The sequence below is a fragment of the Drosophila miranda genome (assembly GCF_003369915.1).
Source record: "Drosophila miranda strain MSH22 chromosome Y unlocalized genomic scaffold, D.miranda_PacBio2.1 Contig_Y1_pilon, whole genome shotgun sequence".
NCBI lineage: Eukaryota > Metazoa > Arthropoda > Insecta > Diptera > Drosophilidae > Drosophila > Drosophila miranda.
The window spans coordinates 26,887,798-26,908,567 of NW_022881603.1; the positions used below are offsets into that span (position 1 = coordinate 26,887,798).

The 20,770-nt window shown below is 44.9% G+C and overlaps 4 protein-coding genes, 1 non-coding gene and 2 pseudogenes across 5 annotated transcripts; 4 read left to right on the plus strand and 3 right to left on the minus strand.

Annotated features, from left to right (window-relative positions):
* Window positions 1-844: 844 nt before the first annotated feature.
* On the plus strand, window positions 845-5,819 carry LOC108160161. Its single transcript, XM_017293980.2, has 5 exons — window positions 845-1,252; window positions 1,336-1,524; window positions 1,647-1,840; window positions 4,738-5,019; window positions 5,102-5,819. The coding sequence occupies exons 3-5, from the start codon at window positions 1,760-1,762 to the stop codon at window positions 5,576-5,578; spliced, it is 840 nt and encodes a 279-aa protein (XP_017149469.2). The 5' UTR covers window positions 845-1,252; window positions 1,336-1,524; window positions 1,647-1,759; the 3' UTR covers window positions 5,579-5,819.
* A 2,169-nt stretch (window positions 5,820-7,988) lies between these two features.
* On the plus strand, window positions 7,989-8,072 carry Trnas-uga. The gene has a single exon. It is a non-coding gene; the product is annotated as a tRNA-Ser (tRNA).
* Window positions 8,073-8,255: 183 nt separating this feature from the next.
* On the minus strand, window positions 8,256-9,873 carry LOC117190613 (rRNA 2'-O-methyltransferase fibrillarin-like). The gene is made up of 3 exons (XM_033395664.1): window positions 9,758-9,873; window positions 9,213-9,634; window positions 8,256-8,946 (listed from the first exon to the last, which is right to left on the minus strand). The coding sequence occupies exons 1-3, from the start codon at window positions 9,768-9,770 to the stop codon at window positions 8,365-8,367; spliced, it is 1,017 nt and encodes a 338-aa protein (XP_033251555.1). The 5' UTR covers window positions 9,771-9,873; the 3' UTR covers window positions 8,256-8,364.
* A 1,608-nt stretch (window positions 9,874-11,481) lies between these two features.
* On the plus strand, window positions 11,482-13,009 carry LOC117190873 (annotated as a pseudogene).
* On the minus strand, window positions 12,993-16,526 carry LOC117190872 (annotated as a pseudogene).
* Window positions 16,527-17,831: 1,305 nt separating this feature from the next.
* LOC117190874 lies at window positions 17,832-18,162 on the minus strand. The gene has a single exon (XM_033395893.1). The coding sequence runs from the start codon at window positions 18,145-18,147 to the stop codon at window positions 17,851-17,853; it is 297 nt and encodes a 98-aa protein (XP_033251784.1). The 5' UTR covers window positions 18,148-18,162; the 3' UTR covers window positions 17,832-17,850.
* Window positions 18,163-18,375: 213 nt separating this feature from the next.
* On the plus strand, window positions 18,376-19,390 carry LOC117191557 (putative gustatory receptor 59b). Its single transcript, XM_033396386.1, has 2 exons — window positions 18,376-19,156; window positions 19,220-19,390. The coding sequence occupies exons 1-2, from the start codon at window positions 19,040-19,042 to the stop codon at window positions 19,388-19,390; spliced, it is 288 nt and encodes a 95-aa protein (XP_033252277.1). The 5' UTR covers window positions 18,376-19,039.
* Window positions 19,391-20,770: the final 1,380 nt, after the last annotated feature.

A 20,770-nucleotide genomic window follows, 5' to 3' on the forward strand; every position in this document is an offset into this window, starting at 1 on the left:
AAAATTTGCCCAGTATCTTTATATAATATTAACGGCTGACAAAAAATGAGTCTTCAAATACCAGCAACATTGACTTGACAACATTTCGTCTGTTTTTTTTTTTGTTGAACATATTCGTTTAAACCGTGTTTTAGACAAATTACAGTAAATGGCAGTACTTAAAAGTAGTTAATCTTGAACAAAATTTATTCATCAATCGTATAAAATGATGTGGGCATGGCTAAATGTTCTATATACATAGCTAGTAATATTGGACGGAATATCAAAATTGAACAATACGAACAACTATCCACTTTCGTTGTTTTTTGTTTGACCTTTTTCGCTAAAACCTTTGTCTAGGCAAAATCCAATAAAAGCAATAAGCCAGTCAAATAGAAAATAGGTCAATTAGTCGGATAAAATTATGTGGGCAGGGCTGAGCGTTATATCTAGTTAGTAATATCAAATCGAATATCATAATCGAGGAATATGGTTCCCCATCCTTGACGGAGCATGATTAGCCCATTGTAGACTAAGAGGGTATTTTAATATTCCATCGAAAAGAATGCAATTTTAATAATTTTAGCGCAGTTCAGGTGCAAGATATCGTGGGTTTTTGTATGCAAGGTTGAAGGATAAGATGGACCTACAAGAGTTATTACTATTATAATTATTATTTGTATCATTTTTCGCGGCTTAACTCAAGTTGTTATACAGGGGGCTTAAGAGGGTTAAGTTCGTTTTGATCGGCCACACTGCTGATGCGGAATTGAATAAATATAAAAAATATTTTAGTTTAAACAAAGTAAACACGGAGAGCTCGTCTGCAGCCGTAAGTGGCACCGCGATCGATTCTTAAGTGTACTTTCTCGAAGAGGAACGTTCAAGACACGAATCTCGTCGTTGGGCACAAACGAAATTTTTATCAATTTATAAATTGAAACCCGTCTGCAGCCAGCCAGCCGCAAATGCGCAGTGTACAAAGTTCGTTTCGTGTGCATTAGCCCGCTGTGTCTGTGTATTGTCTGTGGCTCTCCAACATGAATACGAAAATGCATGACCAAAAATTTCGGTGGACCGACGCGGGTATACCCTTACCGTTTCGGAGATTAAACTAGTTAAATACATTGATAATAGCGATGTGTTCCGTTTAAATTTGATGTTGAAGCTGCCTCGTTGAGAACAAAAGACTATAGATACATAGATGTGCGTTATTGCTATTACCTGGATGAAGCTGCCTTTCATTGTGCTTTACAAAACTATGTTGCTCCTCGTAAGGGTATTCATTCAGACTACACATACAAATGCATAAAGGAATTATCATGAATACTAATCTGAATGTGCCTGTTTTTGCAGTTTCTGTCCAACCGCTTCTTGTGCAAGTCGTTCACACCGATCTGATCTGATCCCCCTCTCACTCCACGGCCATAGCTGCGCACTTCCTTCGCACTGCATTTTACGCAACGGCAGCGAAAAAATCGATAAGTCTACCGTTCGCTGCCGGCCGGACAGCCGCAACGTTAGCTGTGGGCCTTTCCTTTGGTGGTAAATGTTTGAATGTATAATGCTGCTCTATTTGATGATGAAACCATTCAACTCACGTTTATTTATACATATTTATTTGTCTGTCCCCATCCCGAACCGCCATTCGCCCGCCTCATGTACAGCACAAAATAGCCGCAGCGCTGGCGCTGTCCCGTACGAGAATGTCTACGCGGACAATTTCTTCAGTGGGTGCGGGGGCACCATATCCACCGGCAGCAAGGGTCTGCTGCGACCGATGGCCGAGTACCGGGAGATCCAACGGCCGCTATCTCGCAATTTCTCGAGGTTGAGCATCGGCGGGCCGCAGGTGGCACATGTAAGCATTACATTACATATTCCATTATATCCGATACTCAAAATGAGTATTGGGGTATATTAGATTTGTGGTAAAAGTGGATGTGTGTAACGTCCAGAAGGAATCGTTTCCGACCCCATAAAGTATATATATTCTTGATCAGCATCAATAGCCGAGTCGATTGAGTCATGTCTGTCTGTCCGTCTGTCCGTCCGTCCGTCTGTCCATCTGTCCGTCCCCTTCAGCGCCTAGTGCTCAAAGACTATAAGAGCGAGAGCAACGATGTTTTGGATCCAGACTTCTGTGATATGTCACTGCTACAAGAATATTTTAAAACTTTGCCCCGCCCACTTCCGCCCCCACAAAGGGCGAAAATCTGTGGCATCCACAATTTCGACGATACGAGAAAACTAAAAACTCAGAATCGTAGAAGATGACTATATCTTCTAGAGTGCAAAATCTGAACCAGATCGTATAATTATTATAGCCAGAATCAAGAAAACAATTTCATTCTTTCTCGCTCTGTCTCTCTCTAACACACAGGTTTCATGGTCGGTTTTGCCAATTGCAAAATATGAGTTCAAGGATCTCAGAACCTATAAGAGCCAGAGCAACCAAATTTGGTATCCACACTCCTGTGATATCGGACCTTGACCATTTTGTGTCAAAATTTCGCCACACCCCCTTCCGCCCCCGCAAAGGACGAAAATCTGAGGCATCCACAAAGCTCAGAGACTATTAAGGCTAGAGTAACCAAATTTGGTATCCGCACTTCTGTTAGATCTCACTATAAAACGTATATCTCAGAATTTCGCCCCACCCTTTTCCGCCCCCACAAAGGACGAAAATCTGTTGCATCCACAATATTGCACATTCGAGAAAACTAAAAACTCAGAATCATAGATAACGACCATATCTATCAGATTGCTGAATCTGGACCAGATCAGATAATTTTTATAGCCAAAAAGAACAAATCAATTTGCACTGGCTACGCAGCGCCCGACGTCACGCTCAGACTAATTTCTGTCTCTCTCGCACGCACTCTTTGTCGTGTCGTTTAATATTAGCGGCGTCTGCCGGAGGAGAGCCATACTGACTTAGTATCGGGTATAACCGTAGAGTTGCGGTGTCCGCAGCAACTCACAACGTTCCCCCTCGTTCCCTTTGCTGTCTCGTCACTGACAAAACAGAAAAAGACCACGCAGACACGGTCTCTCACTGAGCAGAACACTTTTTGTCTTTTCGCTTGTGTTATGTGTTTCGTGTTTTCGGTTGAGCCCGACACACGATCGTGTCTCACAATAACAACTTAGAGAGACACTTTGGTCAAGCGCTCACAGAAAAAGTGTTTTTACATGAGCAGAACCAAAAAAGTGTCTGAGTAAAGTGTTTTTAGTTGTTTTCGGGTATATGTTTATTTATTCATGTTTTCCGCATCTTTGTATTGTAATATGTATATTTATTTGCAAAATTGGCAAACGAACATTTTCGTTTTGCTTTTCACGATTCATTTTAAACTCCAATAGTCAAACCGTATGTACATACATATATAATTCACAAAAATTGATCGTTGCCATAAGCATCACACGTACAAGCACGCATACAAATTTTAATTTTATTTCTTTCAATTTTTATTTTATTTTATTCGGTTTGAGATACGCGGTTAATTTCTCCCCCGAACCCCGAACTCCCCCCCAGCACTCCCGACGCTCACTGCTCGTTTTGCAACATTGTTGCGTACCCAAAACTCCGGTGTCGCTGGGCAACATCCCCTGTATAACGGCTGATCTTGTTTTTATATATTTTTTCGATCGATTGTGTTAACTTACATACGCAAAAGACACTTTGTTCGTTCACTCGCGACAAGATGCTCAGTGAAAAACAGAAACAAAAGAGAAGTGAAGAAATCGGTCTTTGCTTGAGCGAAGAGCGAGTTGAACAAAAACAGATTTGATCGGGTCTTTTCAGTCCCTTTTCTCAATGTGTCCGTCAATGAGAGGTTTTTATCAGACACGCCGAAAGTGTCAACCGTTATTTGCGAGGTCTGGGTATTACTGTAGAGTTGCGGTCTCCGCAGCAACTCACAACGTTCCCCCTCGTTGAATTTGCATGCATGAATTGATTTCCTCTGTACTTTGAACCGTGTATATGATTGCTCTCTCCCTCTATACTTCTTTCTCTGATTTTGTATACCGATTAGGTGGTATACATATATACATATATTTTAAAAATATTTTATTGGGTTTTTAATTGCCTGCAATTTGTTGAGGACCATTTAACGCTTGAAGTAACTGGAAAATGATGGCCATTGGAGAATGTCGATTGAATCCTTAGGATCCTTAGGAGAACTCTTGGAACCACCCTCGCCCAGCAAGCTTGGATCAAGCACGCTCAATTGGGGCCAGCAGCAGCAGTGGCAGCTTTTTCCATGATATACACACATCATAATGGCGCTCAATGCCAAGCTTTCGCCCAGAGCCCCCAAAGCGTGTGGCACTCTCATGAGTTCCAAGGCACATGTTGATTATACCTGGAATTTAATGGACACAGGGGTATATTGGGTTCTTGACTAATAAGTATTTGTAGTGTAGGCTCTGCGATTTATCAATAACTTGGTCTTATTTTCACGTGTAAAGTGGCATAATCAAGGTCAGATTTTGTAGCTTTATCAAATTTGCATGGATATATGTAGGTACATTACCCAATCCCACTCCATGCCCAATCTAATCACTCGATGAGATTCTAACCGATCAGGCCGCGCTGTCCACTCCTATATTATATTTCCTATCTAATCGGGCATTGATTGAACCAACAACTGGACCTATCCAAACTATGGTTTAAAAACTAAATACATAGATTACCCCATAACAACCATTGGGAAAATATATCCGACTACTATCTATACCGTGTGTTTTCAGAGCGCCATGGCACCGTTGACGAATCGCCGGTATATATCTTCCCAAGATATTACCAAAAACATGAGTCTCTATACCAGCAACAAAACGAATATTGAAGTGGATCCCAAGACGCTTGCGTTTAAGAACCCGACTGGCAATCCCCTGGTTCTGATGATGGCCTGGCTGATGGCCAAGCAGAAACATCTGAAGAAATATGCCCAGATCTACACAGAAATGGGATTCGATGTGATGGTGGTGCACATTACGCCCTGGCAGCTGTTGTGGCCCGTTAAGGGAACTCAGGTTAGAAAATCTATAACCATTCAACTACCACCTGTGCCAACAATCACAATTAGTCACTAAAGCATTCGATTGCAAATTCAAGGTGGTGGCCGCCGAGACTCTCAAGTTTCTCGAGAACAACGCATCGTATGAACCGATCGTCATGCATGGCTTCTCCGTTGGAGCATACCAGTTGGGCGAGATTATGCTGCAGATGTCGCGCGATATGGATCGCTATGGCAGTATCCTGGAGCGCTTCGGTTGCCAGATTTGGGACAGTGCTGCCGACATTACAGAGATTCCAGTAGGCGTGCCCAAGTCCATCTTCCCTAAGAACGAACGCATGCAGAGCGCCCAGAGGAACTACACCCTTTACCATATGAAGACATTCCACAACCAGGCCACGATTCATTATATGCGCTCCAGCCAAATGTTCCACTCCACCCTGCTCAAGGCCCCGGCGCTGTTCTTCGTCTCTGACAACGATCCGATTGGTCCACCTTCATCGAATCAAGCTGTCCGCGAGAACTGGGAGAGGGCCAACGTAAAGGTCACATTCAAGTGCTGGGAACGTTCATAGCACGCGGCCCACTACATGAAGCATCGGGATGAGTATCTGCAGACCTTGTTCCATCATCTGGAGAACTGTGGCGTACTCGAGGCCATTGGCGTCCCCAAGCGCGCCAAGTTGTAGCCCCTTAAGGCTGATGAATCGGTGATATACATTTAAAAAGATATTCAACAATCAATGCGATTATGATTTTACTTTAGTTTCTAAGATCTAACGTTTAACAAAAACAATTGTCCTACATCCGATTATCTATGTGCGTTTCCCAAGGTATAATCTAGAAACATATATTTGGCTGCGATCCCCCCGCAATGGTATCCACACCGGAATGCATGCGGAATACGTAGGCTGAGATAAAAGTCGTAGCAGAAAATTCTATTATCTATATTATCTTTTGAGATCGCCGCAAAACGGCTAAATAAAGTAAATTAACAGATAAATTATGCGACTATAAAAAAAACGAGGGGGAACGTTGTGAGTTGCTGCGGACACCGCAACTCTACGGTTATACCCGATACTAAGTCAGTATGGCTCTCCTCCGGCAGACGCCGCTAATATTAAACGACACGACAAGGAGTACGTGCGAGAGGGACAGAAAATCAGTCTGAGCGTGACGTCGTGGGCTGCGTAGCCAGTGCAAATTGATTTGTTCCTTTTGGCTATAAAAATGATCTGATCTGATCCAGATTCAGCAATCTGATAGATATGGTCATTATCTATGATTCTGCGTTTTTAGTTTTCTCGAATGTGCAATATTGTGGATGCAACAGATTTTCGTCCTTTGTGGGGGCGGAAAAGGGTGGGGCGAAATTCTGAGATATACGGTTTATAGTGAGATCTAACAGAAGTGCGGATACCAAATTTGGTTACTCTAGCCTTAATAGTCTCTGAGATTTGTGGATGCCCCAGATTTTCGTCCTTTGCGGGGCGGAAGGGGGTGTGGCAAAATTTGAACACGAAACGGTCAAGGTCCGATATCACAGAATTGTGGATACCAAATTTGGTTGCTCTGGCCCTTATAGGTTCTGAGATCCTTGAACTCATATTTTGCAATTGGCAAAGCCGACCATGAAACCTGTGTGTTAGAGAGAGACAGAGCGAGAAAGAATGAAATTGTTTTCTTGATTCTGGCTATAATAATTATACGATCTGGTTGAGATTTTACACTGTAGAACATATAGTCATCCTCTACGACTCTGCAGGCGCTGAAGGGGACGGACGGACGGACGGACGGACGGACAGACGGACAGACAGACAGGGCTCAATCGACTCGGCTATTGATGCTGATCAAGAATATATATACTTTATGGGGTCGGAAACGATTCCTTCTGGACGCCCTTCAGCGCCTAGTGCTCAAAGACTATAGGAGCTAGAGCAACGATGTTTTGGATCCAGACTTCTGTGATATGTCACTGCTACAAAAATATTTCAAAACTTTGCCCCGCCCACTTCCGCCCCCACAAAGGACGAAAATCTGTGGCATCCACAATATTAAAGATACGAGAAAACCAAAAACGCAGAATCGTAGAGGATGACTATATGTTCTAGAGTGCAAAATCTGAACCAGATCGTATAACTATTATAGCCAGAATCAAGAAAACAATTTCATTCTTTCTCGCTCTGTCTCTCTCTAACACACAGGTTTCATGGTCGGCTTTGCCAATTGCAAAATATGAGTTCAAGGATCTCAGAACCTATAAGAGCCAGAGCAACCAAATTTGGTATCCACACTCCTGTGATATCGGACCTTGACCATTTCGTGTCTAAATTTCGCCACACCCCCTTCCGCCCCCGCAAAGGACGAAAATCTGGGGCATCCACAAATCTCAGAGACTATTAAGGCTAGAGTAACCAAATTTGGTATCCGCACTTCTGTTAGATCTCACTATAAAACGTATATCTCAGAATTTCGCCCCACCCCCTTCCGCCCCCACAAAAGACGAAAATCTGTTGCATCCACAATATTGCACATTCGAGAAAACTAAAAACGCAGAATCATAGATAATGACCATATCTATCAGATTGCTGAATCTGGATCAGATCGGATCATTTTTGTATTCAAAAGCAAGAAATCAATTTTCAGTGGCTACGCAGCGCCCGACGTCACGCTCAGACTGATTTCTGTCTCTCTCGCACGCACTCTTTGTCGTGTCGTTTAATATTAGCGGCGTCTGCCGGAGGAGAGCCATACTGACTTAGTATGTATCGGTAAGTATCGGGTATAACTGTAGAGTTGCGGTCTCCGCAGCAACTCACAACGTTCCCCCTCGTCTTATATTTGAATTAAATTAATAATAGGTCCATTTGATCTATTTCCAGATATGTGCCAAGCTCGGGCTGAAACATCTGCAAGAATATCTCACAGGTAGCGCGTTTGTGCACCCAGGCCGAAGAAGCACTTCTGGCACGCGGGTATATATCAGCTGCGGTGTCCGAGTGGTTAAGGAGATGGACTTGAAATCCATTGGGTTCTCTACCCACACAGGTTCGAATCCTGTCCGCAGCGGCAGTTTCCTGACGTTCTTTTTTTCTCCACTTTTTCTTTTTTTTAATAACATTTTCTTCTTTTATTATATCTTTAAACGACCTCAATTAAATCATTCTGTGGCCTTGAAACGAGTCTGGTTTTGTGGCTTGCATTCTTTTATGTATTTGTACGTCTGCTACAAAAATAGTTTGCATTTTGATTTATCTTTACAACTATGGTTTATATTTAATAAGAAGAAACTTAATACAAAACGTCTGTATTAAAAGAAGTTATAACCTAAAATCTATCCACATTCGCCCCTGAACACTGTTCACTGCTTGCCCGGTGGTCGGTAGACGCCCGCGACGACAGCGTGATCACGTTCGTACGGCTCCAGCGTGAGCTGTTCCTGTGGCTTCAGTTTGTCCGCTTGCATCTTCTTGACCTCGGCGGCAAATACCGCCTCGGGCTGCGCCGTCGAGTCAATGCAGGATGCCTTAATCGAGATGACAAAGTGTCCTCCGTTCTTAAGGAAGTGCTGTGCGTTAAGGGCCACAATACGGCCCTGATCGGGCTGGGCGACGTCTGCGAAGATGTTGTCGACCATGCCTACCAGCATGCGGTATTTGTGGGGATGGCGAGCGTCTTCGATAATGGGTATGATGTTGGTGCGTTTCTTGGCCACATTTATCAGATCGCGACCCGAGCGATGTGAGAACTCCACGGCATAGACGAGACCCTCGGGCCCCACTACATCCGACACATGGGAAACTGTGGTACCAGAGGCGGCGCCCAGATACAAGACCTTCGAGCCAGGGGGCATGTGAATCTTCTCCACGCCACCCAGAATGGCAGCTGCCAGCTTGGAACGGAAGGGATTCCACACACGGTACTCAATCTTCTCGCCGCCGGTCTGTTAAGGAAGCAAGAAAATTGTGTGAAACGCTGGACATAGATGGATATTTGTATCTATTGGGTGCTGAGAGATTTTGCCTCAGTTGTGCATTGTTCTAAGCGACCCAAGCGCACCTGAAGCTGCTTCACGTGTACCTGAAGTGCACACAGCCACCGGTGAACGCAAGGGCCGCTCATGGCCACATAATGCCATGTTCTGTACCCCTGCACAACATCATCATCAGCAGAACTCTAGTCTACTGGAAGTGTGATGCGAAAACTAACCTCGACAGAAATTCGCTTCTCTCCGTAGACTTCGGATCCAGGCACAAAGTTGCGGGTGACCAGAGCATCTTCCTTGCCGCGTGCAATGAAAACTCCTTCGTGGCGATGTGGCTCGATTGTGACTGTTTTGCCACCCTTGAACCCGCCGGCTCCGCCTCCACGACCAGCTCCTCGCCCTCCACGACCGCGATCACCGCGTCCTCCAAATCCTCCGCGACCACGTCCCCCACCGCGATCTCCACCGCCGGGTCCACCAAAGCCTCGGCGATCGCCACCGCCACCGCGTCCTCCAAAACCTCCGCGGTTGCCACCGCGATCACCCCCGCCACGGCCACGGAACCCTCCGCCACCTCGTTCCTCGCCGCGCCCACGGAAACCTCCGCCTCCTCCTCTGCCTTCACCGCCACCGCGTGGACTGAAACCTGTAGGAAAACACCAGTACATCATTTGATCAATATTCACACCCATTAGGAGGTTAAGTTCTATGTTTTTCTCGGTTTCAGAGACTGCCTTCATTGGTTCATGGCAGTTTTCGCTTTCCTCACCTGGTTTTCCCATTTTTAAATGTTGTAGTTTAACTCTTTAATACAACTTAAGCGAAAATTGAATTGTCTGAGAAACACGCGGCCAGCAAAACGCTATACCAACACAAGAAAGAAAACACGTGTGAATCTACGGTCGTACTGAATACGGTCTCATATGGCGATAAAAAACGAACTTGGCCCACTTAAGCCCCCTTTATTTAAATTGGATAACAACTCGAGTTAAACCGCGAAAAATGATACAAATAATAATTATAATAGTAATAACTCTTATGTTCATCATATCCTTCATCTTTGCATACAAAAACCCACGATATCTTTCACCTGAACTGCCTTAAAATGATTAAATTTTTATTATTTTCGGTGGAATATTAAAATACCTCCTTGGTTTACAATGGGTTAATAGTTCTCCGTCAAGGATGGGAAACCATATTCCTCGATTATGATATTCGATTTGATATTACTAGCTAGATGGAACCCTCAGCCCTGCCCACATAATTTTATCCGATCAATTGACCTATTTTCTACTTGACTGGCTTATTTTAAACATATGCTTTTATTAGATTTTGCCTAAAAAAAGGTTTTAGCAAAAAGGTCAAACAAAAAACAACGAAAGTGGATAGTTGTTCCTCTTGTTCAATTTTGATATTCCGTCCAATATTACTAGCTATATAGAACATTTAGCCATGCGCACATCATTTTATACGATGTTCCACCCACAGCCGCAGCAGCAACGCCAACACCAACCGGGTCGGCAGCATCGGCAACAGCTACAGCATCGCGACCAACATCCCCAGCCACTGGCCGAGGGGCGCCAACACCAACGGGTCCTGCCGATGCAGCCGAAATGTTCAACAAAAAACCAGACGAAATGTTGATTGAAAAATAGTCCTGCCACCCTTTCGGCATTACGGTCGCACTTTTAAAAAGGTTGCCGTATCTTCGCTCAAAGCTTAAAAATTTAAATTTAAATACATACATAATATAAATGAATATCCGTTAAGATTCTGATGCTAATTAACCAACTGTAGTACTCATTATACGGCAAACACCTCACATTATTGTTTCATATCCAGAGCTGTGGTTACTATGTCAATGCCAATGCCATCAAAAATTTCCATACAAAACAGAGTCCTCTCAGAGTAGTCCTTGACAATGACCCAGCGCCTTGGAGATCTAGTGTTCTATAACAAAACAAACTTCAAACTTTGTTCAATCGATGTGAAAATTCTCGTACCTTTAATTCAGTCCATGATGCAATTATACAAGGTGGTCTCGTCGGCAAAAGTTAGTCCCTTAACGTATGCTAGCAATAAGTGCGAGTGAAGGGCACATAGTATAGTGAGTTTGAGTGAGACGGTATATGTTGATGTTGATTAACCCTTAGCAGCCCATGGGTTTTAAAATTGTAAAATAAAATGATTTTACTGATATATTAATATTTAAATTTTATGCAGCCATTAATAATTTTTCTTCAACATTTTTAGTTATATTAAAATGTTCTTTTACATAATATATAAAGATTACTTCTAATTCTGTGGTATTTTTTTATATGCTTTTTATAATTTTGTTGTTGTCGGGACATAAGGGTTAAGAATATATCAAAAAATTCGTCCGTGAACAACCTTCATCATCAACAAGCAAGCATGCACTGACGATAAGGGACAACACGAAGGAACTTCGGCTCCCGACGAGACCACCTTGTATAATTGCATCATGATTCAGTCCAAGTTATGAAGCGTTCCTGTTGTGAGAAAAAATAAATATTATTTTCGTTTATCATTTTCCTACATTTTATATCATCATGGGTTTCCATTCGGTGGTCACAATGGAGAAGCCGCTGCAGCATATCTCGCTGACGGATTGGCATGCTCGTGTTAGCCAGCTGCGGAATGTTGCAGATGCCCGTCGATCGGACGCCTTCGCCATACGACACGCATCGCGTTCGTTGCGGAACGAGACCAGGATCGAAGGCGACTGGGCCAACTATGAGACCAATGAAAGCCTAACAGACCGGTGAGAAGGGGTTGTAGTTCTACGGGCTAAGTTTGAATGCTGTCTCTGTTTCAGTATATCCGAGCTGAATCGTTGGCGCGACATCATATCGAAGACATTTGAGCGTATTCAGCGCGAGATTTACCTGCTCCAGGAGGAGAAAAATGCAACCGAACGCGAGCTGGAGACTCTGACTGGTTCCATATCGGTCATTGCCGAGTGCCTGACCATGCGTGATAGCCGTCTTGGCTCTGAGATGACCTACGATGAGGCCGACACGGAGATCAAGAACGAGCTGGCCATTTTGGAGAACAATCAACGATTTCTGGCCGACCGCTGCCAGAAGGCTTGGGAGAAGCTGACGCGCCTGGAGGAGGTGCGCTTTAAGATCGGCATGGAGATCGACAACAAACTGGAGGCAGTCGAGCTAGACAATTCACAATTGGCTTTGGACCGCAACGCCGCGAACATATCTTACAAGCCGGATCCCACCAGGAATCCAATGAAGTGAGTAGCCCTCAATCGTACGATTTTTGTGAACCACTGTGAGATGGTGATTCTTTGTAGCTCGTGTTCCTACGAGACCTGGTTGGAGCATGTGAAGAACATGAAGCAGCTGGCGGAGAATGCCCGCAACATGCTCCAGTCGCAGCAGGAGCGAGCCGAGCACACCATTCGCAAGCGCATCTTCGAGACCCAGCGCGCACGCAACAAACTCGAGTGGCAGAAGATGAAAATGAAGGACGAAATGGAGCAGGCGGTTTGTGAGATCAAGACGCTGGAGCAGGCGTTGCGTGACAAGTCCGACGGATTGAAGTTGGCCGAAACACGGCTGGAGAATCGTGCCCAACGCTCGGGCATGGAGCTGTGCATGGACCAGGCTCACGAGATGCTCTGTGTGGAGGTGGAGAAGCTCCGCGAGATCCGGCGTCTTCTGATTGCCAAGATTGAGGAAAGCCAACTACAACCTCATGGAGGAGCATGCCCAGAAGATCGATGTGGATCTGGAAAACAAGCAACATTCCTTGATGACTGACATACGGGCCCTCGACTTGCGCCAACGTCTCAAGGGGGGCGAGTTTGGCCTGAAGATCGCCAATCCGAATTCCCAGACAGACAGGAACATTGTGCTCACGCGCATGGAGGATGAGATTCCAAAGACATAAAATGTTAAGCTGATATTCGTCGTTTCAAAGTTTTCTGTTTCTTTTTTTAATTGTCCAAATTTATGTGAATTAATGAACATTTGTATGCGCTGTTCATCTCTTTTCTTGTGAAAAGCCAAAGTCCAGCTGGCCCAGCAATGGCTTGAAGTCTATACTCCACGCCACACGGCCGGAAAGTTCGGTGGGTTTCCTTGGAAAGTGCACGCCCTGGCGCACAAACATATCCCACTTGACAAACTCGCCTGGAACTACTGCTTTGCTGGGGCCGGTGCTTACGATGGACTTGGGATTGTTGGTCTTATCAAAGACTATACAATACCAAGATGTCGCATGAGCGACCAAAAAGCTGTTCTATGGCGGGTCCTAACATTAGGACCCAAAAATCACGAGGGAGCGCGGGGGTTTCAATTCCCTTTTCGCCTGTACTTCGTCTCTACCGCGACCCCGCTGCCCATCGGTTTCGTCTGTTCGGAAATGCCTTCACCGTCAAAGCGGTGGTCGCGGATCGCCGATGTCTTTGGAGCGGCACAGTGGGACCTTTGGCCGTCTCAGCTTGCTAAATTAGTTAGTTAGTCAATAAATATTTGCACACTGAAAAAATGTTAAACTTTGAGTGCTTATATCTCCTAAACTAAAACTATCTTGAAAATTCGATTGGAAAATTCCCTATTAGATGCGTATGTACATAAAATTTATCTAAAGCACTCATACAATTTTTTGACTTTTTCGGCTGAGTCCCCACTGTGCCGCGCCAAAGACATCAGCGACCACGCAGCCCTACGGTTTCGGCACGCAGCCACTGACATGCGCTTGTGTGTGAAGCTAAAAGCCGTATATGCTACGGGCGAAACCGGTTTATGGCCGTGCAGACCTAGGACATACACACATATACACAATATACAGGCTCGCTTCTTCACTTCTTGTTTAGCAATCATTGCAATCAGTTGTAAACAAATATGAGAGGAATAAGAAAAGGTGTTGCAAAGTCCGGCCGGCAATGCATTGTGAAGACATGCCAAAAATCAAGGCGTACCAATCCTCGTATAAAAATGTTTAATTTTCCGCCTGCAGACAGCATTTTTGGTCAAATTTGGCGCGAAAAATGTTGTGTTGCACTGGAGAATTATGAACAAAAACTGATTATATGCGATGATCATTTTTCTAGCGCATACAATATATAGGAAAGAAAAAGTTGAAAAGCGAAGCTATTCCAACTTTGAACTTAGAAATTGAACTGGAAAATAATTCTGTTGAATTTATTGAGCCCGAAATTGATGCAGAAAAAGAAGTATCTATTTGCGAAAAATGTAAAAAAAATTCTAAGTCTAATAACTTTTATAAAAAGAAATGCAACAGGCTTCTGGCAGAAATAAAAAAGTTAAAAAAAGAACCTAAGTCTAAAAAATATATTCCTAAAAATAAAAAAAGTATGTTGTCAGTCAGGTATTTTGTAGTCTTTGGTCTTATCCAAATGCCAGTCCACCCAATGGGCGATTCCATTGCAGACACCCGATCTGGAAAAAGAATATATAGGTCATGAGCTGATTACAGCCAGAGATTCCAATGGTTAAGACTTACTGCGTCAGCTCTATGCTTCCCTGGAGATGGTGCTCGACATTGAAGTTGGCAAAGTCAACGCTGAGAAGCTGCTGGGGCTCGGCTAGCGCGCGACTAGGATACTCCCACAATGGTTGCGCCTCCACCAGGGACACTGCCTGTTCAGCGGATCTCTGTAAATAATGCAATTCGTAAAAGTCTCACGGGAGTCAGCAAAATCCATCAAAATCACACTTACCTCGACCATTTCATCAAAGAGACTTGGTCGAACCCTTCGCAGCTCCCAACAGGAGCACGAATCTTGTGCAAATCCAAGAACTCCACGGGCAGGGCAAATATTCTCGCCTCACATGGCGAAATCTCCACATTCTCCGGTAGTTTATCCTTTAGTTTCATTAGCAATGTGCCAAAGTAAAAGTTATCCCAAGGCAGAATAGCATTGAGGAAGTAGGGTTCAGCAAAGACATGACTCAGAGCGACCAATTCAGTGTACTCCAGTTGCTCAACGTTCTCCACATACTTAACATTCTTCAATTCGTTGTGCTGCACAATTGAGTCGATCAGTCGGCGTGAGAATCGATGTGGCTCGTGAAGCTGAATCGAGGCTGCCCCAAGGGCCGCGCTAGCCAGCCCTAGCAGACAGCCATTTCCTAGGACCAGGACGTTCGATTGTTTTGGCACTATGGTCGCCTCCAGGTATCGCAGGTAACGATTGTTGCGTATGGCCTGATTTAGCTGGCCGATTCTGCTGCGGGAATAGGTCAAGTGCCGACGCACGGTTTTGGCCAGAGCCTCCAGCATAGCATCGAACCAGAGCGAGTACTCATCGTGGTGGCAGCTCAAGTAGAAGTCCTGACCAGCAGTGGCCAACTGCGGCGGTTTGGGCACGTAATAGATGGCCTGCATCCAGTGATCTCGCCAGGGCACTAGATTGGCCACAGGTAAGCGTTCTTCCTTGCTGGCAGACAACTCTTTGAGCTCCGGATGGGCCCAGTACGGAGCACAGCTGAGCAGGATTTCCCCTTGATCGTCCAGTTGTATGTCCCACCAGTAGAACACCAGCTCCGCGGCACCCGGCTGACTCGCCTGCAGCTGCACCAGTTTCTCCCTCTGCTTCCCTCTCTTTTCTCGATGGGCTCTGTCAGCAGGCGAAAGGTGCCGGCCGGCAGCTGCGAGAGCTGAACATCATGAAGAGCAGCCTCTCCCTTGCAGCTCTTCAAATGTTCTGGCGGACGGAGCAAGGCTTCACCATCCAGATTTGGGAGAATCTTTAGGCTGTTCCATTGCGAGGCCAGCGGCGACTGAGCCACCTGGGCGTAGCACCTGGCGCGGGCCGGTATTCACAGAGCGTCATCGGTGAGCAGCTCGGCATGGGCATGATTGTAGATGCTGATGGCGCCCTCGCCAATCAGCTCTGTGTCCAGCAGCTCAGCTACCAGGAGATTCGCTCGCTGTGGCATATCTAAGTCCGCACCAATTTTGATGTCTGTTGAGCGTTTTCGAATCAGCTGCACCTTGTCGGCGACCCCATTGTCGGAGAATATCTTGGCAGCACAATTTGCCATGGGCAGAAATGCCTCGCAGGCCGTAACGGAGTCCGCCCCAGCTTTTAAGGCCATCATTGAGAGTATGCCGGTCCCGGTGCCAATGTCCAGGACATGTAATTCCCTTCCTGCGGAACGCATTCCCTTAATGGTTTTCCTTAGAGCCGCGAGATACTTCTGATTCCTCTCCCAGTCGTGCAGCATGTCGCCGAAGCCGGCATTGGCCACCTCCTGATGGTAATCGTAGTCGTCCTCGCGCTCCAGCCATGAGTTCTCACCCGTTATGGTGTTCATCACGTGGGAAAAGCAGGACATCGTACGGATTGGCAATAAATGTGCTTTTTAAAAAATATTTTAACATTAAAACGCGACCTGCAACAGCTCTTCTTTCAGCGCTGCCACCTTCGTAAAAAAGCAAGCTATCTGGTAGTACTGACGATGAAGAATATCGATTGCAGAGCTGTGCGATGAATCACGATGTTAGAGGCGAGCACCGGCTGCGGCGCCAATTCTATGGAAACAAAGTCTTGGAGGTAAACTTGTACAATTTTTATACCCGATACTCAAAATGAGTATTGGGGTATATTAGATTTGTGGTGAAAATGGATGTGTGTAACGTCCAGAAGGAATCGTTTCCGACCCCATAAAGTATATATAGTCTTAATCAGCATCAATAGCCGAGTCGATTGAGCCCTGTCTGTCTGTCCGTCCGTCCGTCTGTCCGTCTGTCCGTCCCCTTCAGCGCCTAGTGCTCAAAGACTATAAGAGCTAGAGCAACGATGTTTTGGATCCAGACTTCTGTGATATGTCACTGCTACAAAAATATTTCAAAACTTCGCCCCGAATTGCTGAATCTGGATCAGATCGGATCATTTTTGTAGCCAAAAGCAAGAAATCAATTTTCAGTGGCTACGCAGCGCCCGACGTCACGCTCAGACTGATTTTCTGTCTCTCTCGCACGCACTCTTTGTCGTGTCGTTTAATATTAGCGGCGTCTGCCGGAGGAGAGCCATACTGACTTAGTATCGGGTATAACTGTAGAGTTGCGGTGTCCGCAGCAACTCACAACGTTCCCCCTCGTTATACCCGATACTTAAAATGAGTATTGGGGTATATTAGATTTGTGGTGAAAATGGGTGTGTAACGTCCAGAAGGAATCGTTTCCGACCCCATAAAGTATATATATTCTTGATCAGCATCAATAGCCGAGTCGATTGAGCCCTGTCTGTCTGTCCGTATGTCCGTCCGTCCGTCTGTCCGTCTGTCCGTCCCTATTAGCACCTAGTGCTCAAAGACTATAAGAGCTAGAGCAACGATGTTTTAGATCCAGACTTCTGTGATATGTCACTGCTACAAAAATATTTCAAAATTTCGAGATTCACAAATCTCAGAGACTATTAAGTCTAGAGTAACCAAATTTGGTATCCGCACTCCTGTTAGATCTCACTTTAAAACGTATATCTCAAAATTTCGCCCCACCCCTTCCGCCCCCACAAAGAACGAAAATCTGTTGCATCCACAATATTGAGGATACGAGAAAACTAAAAAACGCAGAATCATAGATAATGATCATATCTATCAGATTGCTGAATCTGGATCAGATAAGATCATTTGTATAGCCAAAAGGAACAAATCAATTTGCACTGGCTACGCAGCCCCCGACGTCACGATCAGACTGATTTTCTGTCTCTCTCGCACGCACTCTTTGTCGTGTCGTTCAAATTAGCGGCGTCTGCCGGAGTGGCTCTCTCTTCTACTGACTTAGTATCGGGTATAACTGTAGAGTTGCGGTGTCCGCTGCAACTCACAACGTTCCCCCTCGTTTTATTATGTGTTAGAAGTCCTGGTCGAGCCGCCGCTTAACTCCTGCCATCAGTTTGACACGATGGCGCAGTTGAAGGTGTCTCAAGCCGCAGATGCGTCCATTTGAAGTCTCGGCGTCCCATGTCCTATCGAAAAGTGAACTGCTTGCCAGACACCTGTTGACGCTGGTTATATAATTTGTACCAATTGCAGTGTTTCGATTGAGTTCAGACCAACAATTAAACATGTAATCCAGAAGAGAGATGACTAAAACAATCAGCATTAAACTTGCGGGATTTACTGGCAGATACGACAGAGAACTATCCATTGCGTGATGTAAACTTGACGGGCGTCCTGATTCGACTGATGTTAGGATTCTCCAGCCATCAAATATACATGCACAACAGGTAAGTTTTCATTTTGGTGGTGGCGGACATTGCAATTACCTGCCTATTCATACCTTTAGGGGGTAAAAGGGACCACATTTGCTTGGTAAACAAAACCATAAAGTGCTAATCTGTTTGTTTTTGATCGATTGAACAACTACCCTTACCTTTTTGTTACCTTCATATGTGTGGAAGTGATCAATTTATAATGTGCTGTGTATCGGAATCTTGGAATTTTCAATACCATAATTAGCTAATTGTTCCAATATTACACACACGAATTTAAGGAATTCCAGCAATTCAGTTGCACGGGAAGGCCCAACGAGAACAGTTCAAGAGGGACAGGACAATGGGGATACTCTTGATGCTGGACATCTTCCAATGTCGATGATAGATTTATGCAAACACGAATAGCCAGGGCTTACACTCTGATCCTCAATGTCATCACGGTGACAATGCTGCCGGTGGCTCTTATGTCGGCTGTTAAATTGTATTACGTGGCTGTTTGGCTGCCGCGATTCATGTGGATAACTCCATTCGTCCTTTATGTGGTGAACTACGTGGATATGATATGATGATATGAGGATATGATTTCGTGAACCAGCAACTGGAGGAGCTCATCTCCACACCCTCGCCGCTAACATCTGGTTACGCTGAGGAGATGCGAAGTCTATGGTCTTTTCACGCCAGCCTCAGCCAGACAGCGCACAAGATAAACAGGATCTACGGTCGTCAGATGTTACCATCCCGTTTCGACTATATTATATTCACTGTCATCAATGGCTATATTGGTATGATTTACACGAGCAGTGAACCCACGACTTTATTCGCAAAATGTTATGGAGGTCTTCTCTATTGGATACTGACGGTGGACTTTTTCATGACCGACTATATATGCGATTTGGTGGCTCAGTACCAGCGCATGCTAGCGAGGGCGTCATGACCAACGAGGTACTTCAATGAACACACCAGAACAACTAGAAACTACCTCCTAAGGTTCCATTTAATTTCCAGCTACGTTCGTATGTGATCTACCAAAACAGCATGAATCTTAATTTGAAGATTTGCGGCCTCTTCCCAGCCAATCGAAAACAGTGGCTTAACATGATGGCGGCTATTCTATGCCACTCCGTAATGCTTCTTCAGTACCAGTTGATGATGTCCGCTAAGCAACACAATCAATAAAAATACTAATAATGCACATTTCTATCGTTCCACTTATTGATTAGTTTCATCGAAAAGGTTCCAGATACGAATCCACTCCGCATCACCACTAGGCCTGCCATCGAGCACTTTATTTTAGTTCATTAACTAAGCAAATGGAATTCAGTTGAGCTTCGACTCTGGCGGACAGAGCATCCGGTCATGTCTCATTTGTTGGTGCAAATATATTTCGGATACGCGCTGGCTATACTTCGAATCGGATGGTAGGCTCAATCTTTAAGCAGACATGTTTCTCGAGATGTTATGCACTGGTCGTGAATATCGCAACCCTCGTGCTAACTCGACCACTTCTTTGAGAGTCACGGAATGGTTTTCGGGGATCTCATGCCTTCCCAAAACTTATTTTGATTACCTTCCTGGTACCTGGTCGCGTATGCGGTCATATTATATACGGTATTATCGCGCGGTTTTCGGGACAGAGCTCTAATGGAGGTGCAGCCCCTTCTCATCAAGTTAATGCACGAGGAAAAGCGTAATGGAAGGCAGAGGCTCAGACGATCCCTCCTGCTACCCCTCTACCTGAAGTTCTTCATGGCGATTTACATGTGCTTGACTATATGGATATTTGTAGTAGCCAGCACAAAAATATAGGGAATTGGTTATCTTCTTTCGTCTCGTGAGACCCCCTAGTGATCTTTCAAATGATCAAGCTTTAGCCGCTCTTAAGGTTGGATCCAAGCTTTAGCCGCTCTTAAGTCCGAACGCCCACGCACACATGCAAGCGACGGACAGTGGGAAGCATAGACGGCAATCGTACGATTGCACAGTTAAGCTATGCTGTGCATTAGACGATCGTCTAATGCTGCTCGAATGTTCTAGATCATACGATTGCACAGTTAGTAAAAAGCTCAAAAGCTCTGCTGCACAGGCTACTCAGTCCATCGTCTATTACTGCTTTGAACAAAAGAAGAAAGTTGATCGATCTGTAAAGACGTGATAATTCCCGAGTGCGAGCAACATACACAGTGCACACATATATATATATAGTGCTGTCCGGAAAATATATATATTTCCACATATATATGCTGGAAGCATATAATTATAAGTGCCGTACAGTCCAGTGGTCAGTGAATAAGAAGAATTTAGTGCAGATATATTTGGGGAAAAAGGTATGTTTTCATATTAATGCCGTGCACGTGCTGACATAACCTATGTTGCAGGGAAGTGTACCTAAGCTGCCCCATCGCGGTATAGTCTCGAGAAGACTACCCTGGGAGCTGGCTTAGGCGTACAGTTGTCGAGGTCTCTCCAACTCCAACCATAATTCATCTTTTCTGGATCTTATATTACCACCGAGTTCGGAATCTCCAAAGATCCAAGTGAACCAGATCAGCCTCAATC

Excerpts from the sequence above, each read along its gene's own strand:
- LOC117191557 (XM_033396386.1), top strand. The coding sequence starts at position 19,040 with ATGTTATGGAGGTCTTCTCTATTGGATACTGACGGTGGACTTTTTCAT. Across the intron at positions 19,157-19,219 it reads AGGGCGTCATGACCAACGAG|CTACGTTCGTATGTGATCTA; the intron begins GTACTTCAATGA and ends TTTAATTTCCAG.
- LOC117190874 (XM_033395893.1), bottom strand. The coding sequence starts at position 18,147 with ATGGATAGTTCTCTGTCGTATCTGCCAGTAAATCCCGCAAGTTTAATG.
- LOC108160161 (XM_017293980.2), top strand. The coding sequence starts at position 1,760 with ATGGCCGAGTACCGGGAGATCCAACGGCCGCTATCTCGCAATTTCTCG. Across the intron at positions 1,841-4,737 it reads GCGGGCCGCAGGTGGCACAT|AGCGCCATGGCACCGTTGAC; the intron begins GTAAGCATTACA and ends GTGTGTTTTCAG. Across the intron at positions 5,020-5,101 it reads GGCCCGTTAAGGGAACTCAG|GTGGTGGCCGCCGAGACTCT; the intron begins GTTAGAAAATCT and ends TGCAAATTCAAG.
- LOC117190613 (XM_033395664.1), bottom strand. Across the intron at positions 8,947-9,212 it reads AGAAGCGAATTTCTGTCGAG|ACCGGCGGCGAGAAGATTGA; the intron begins GTTAGTTTTCGC and ends CTTCCTTAACAG.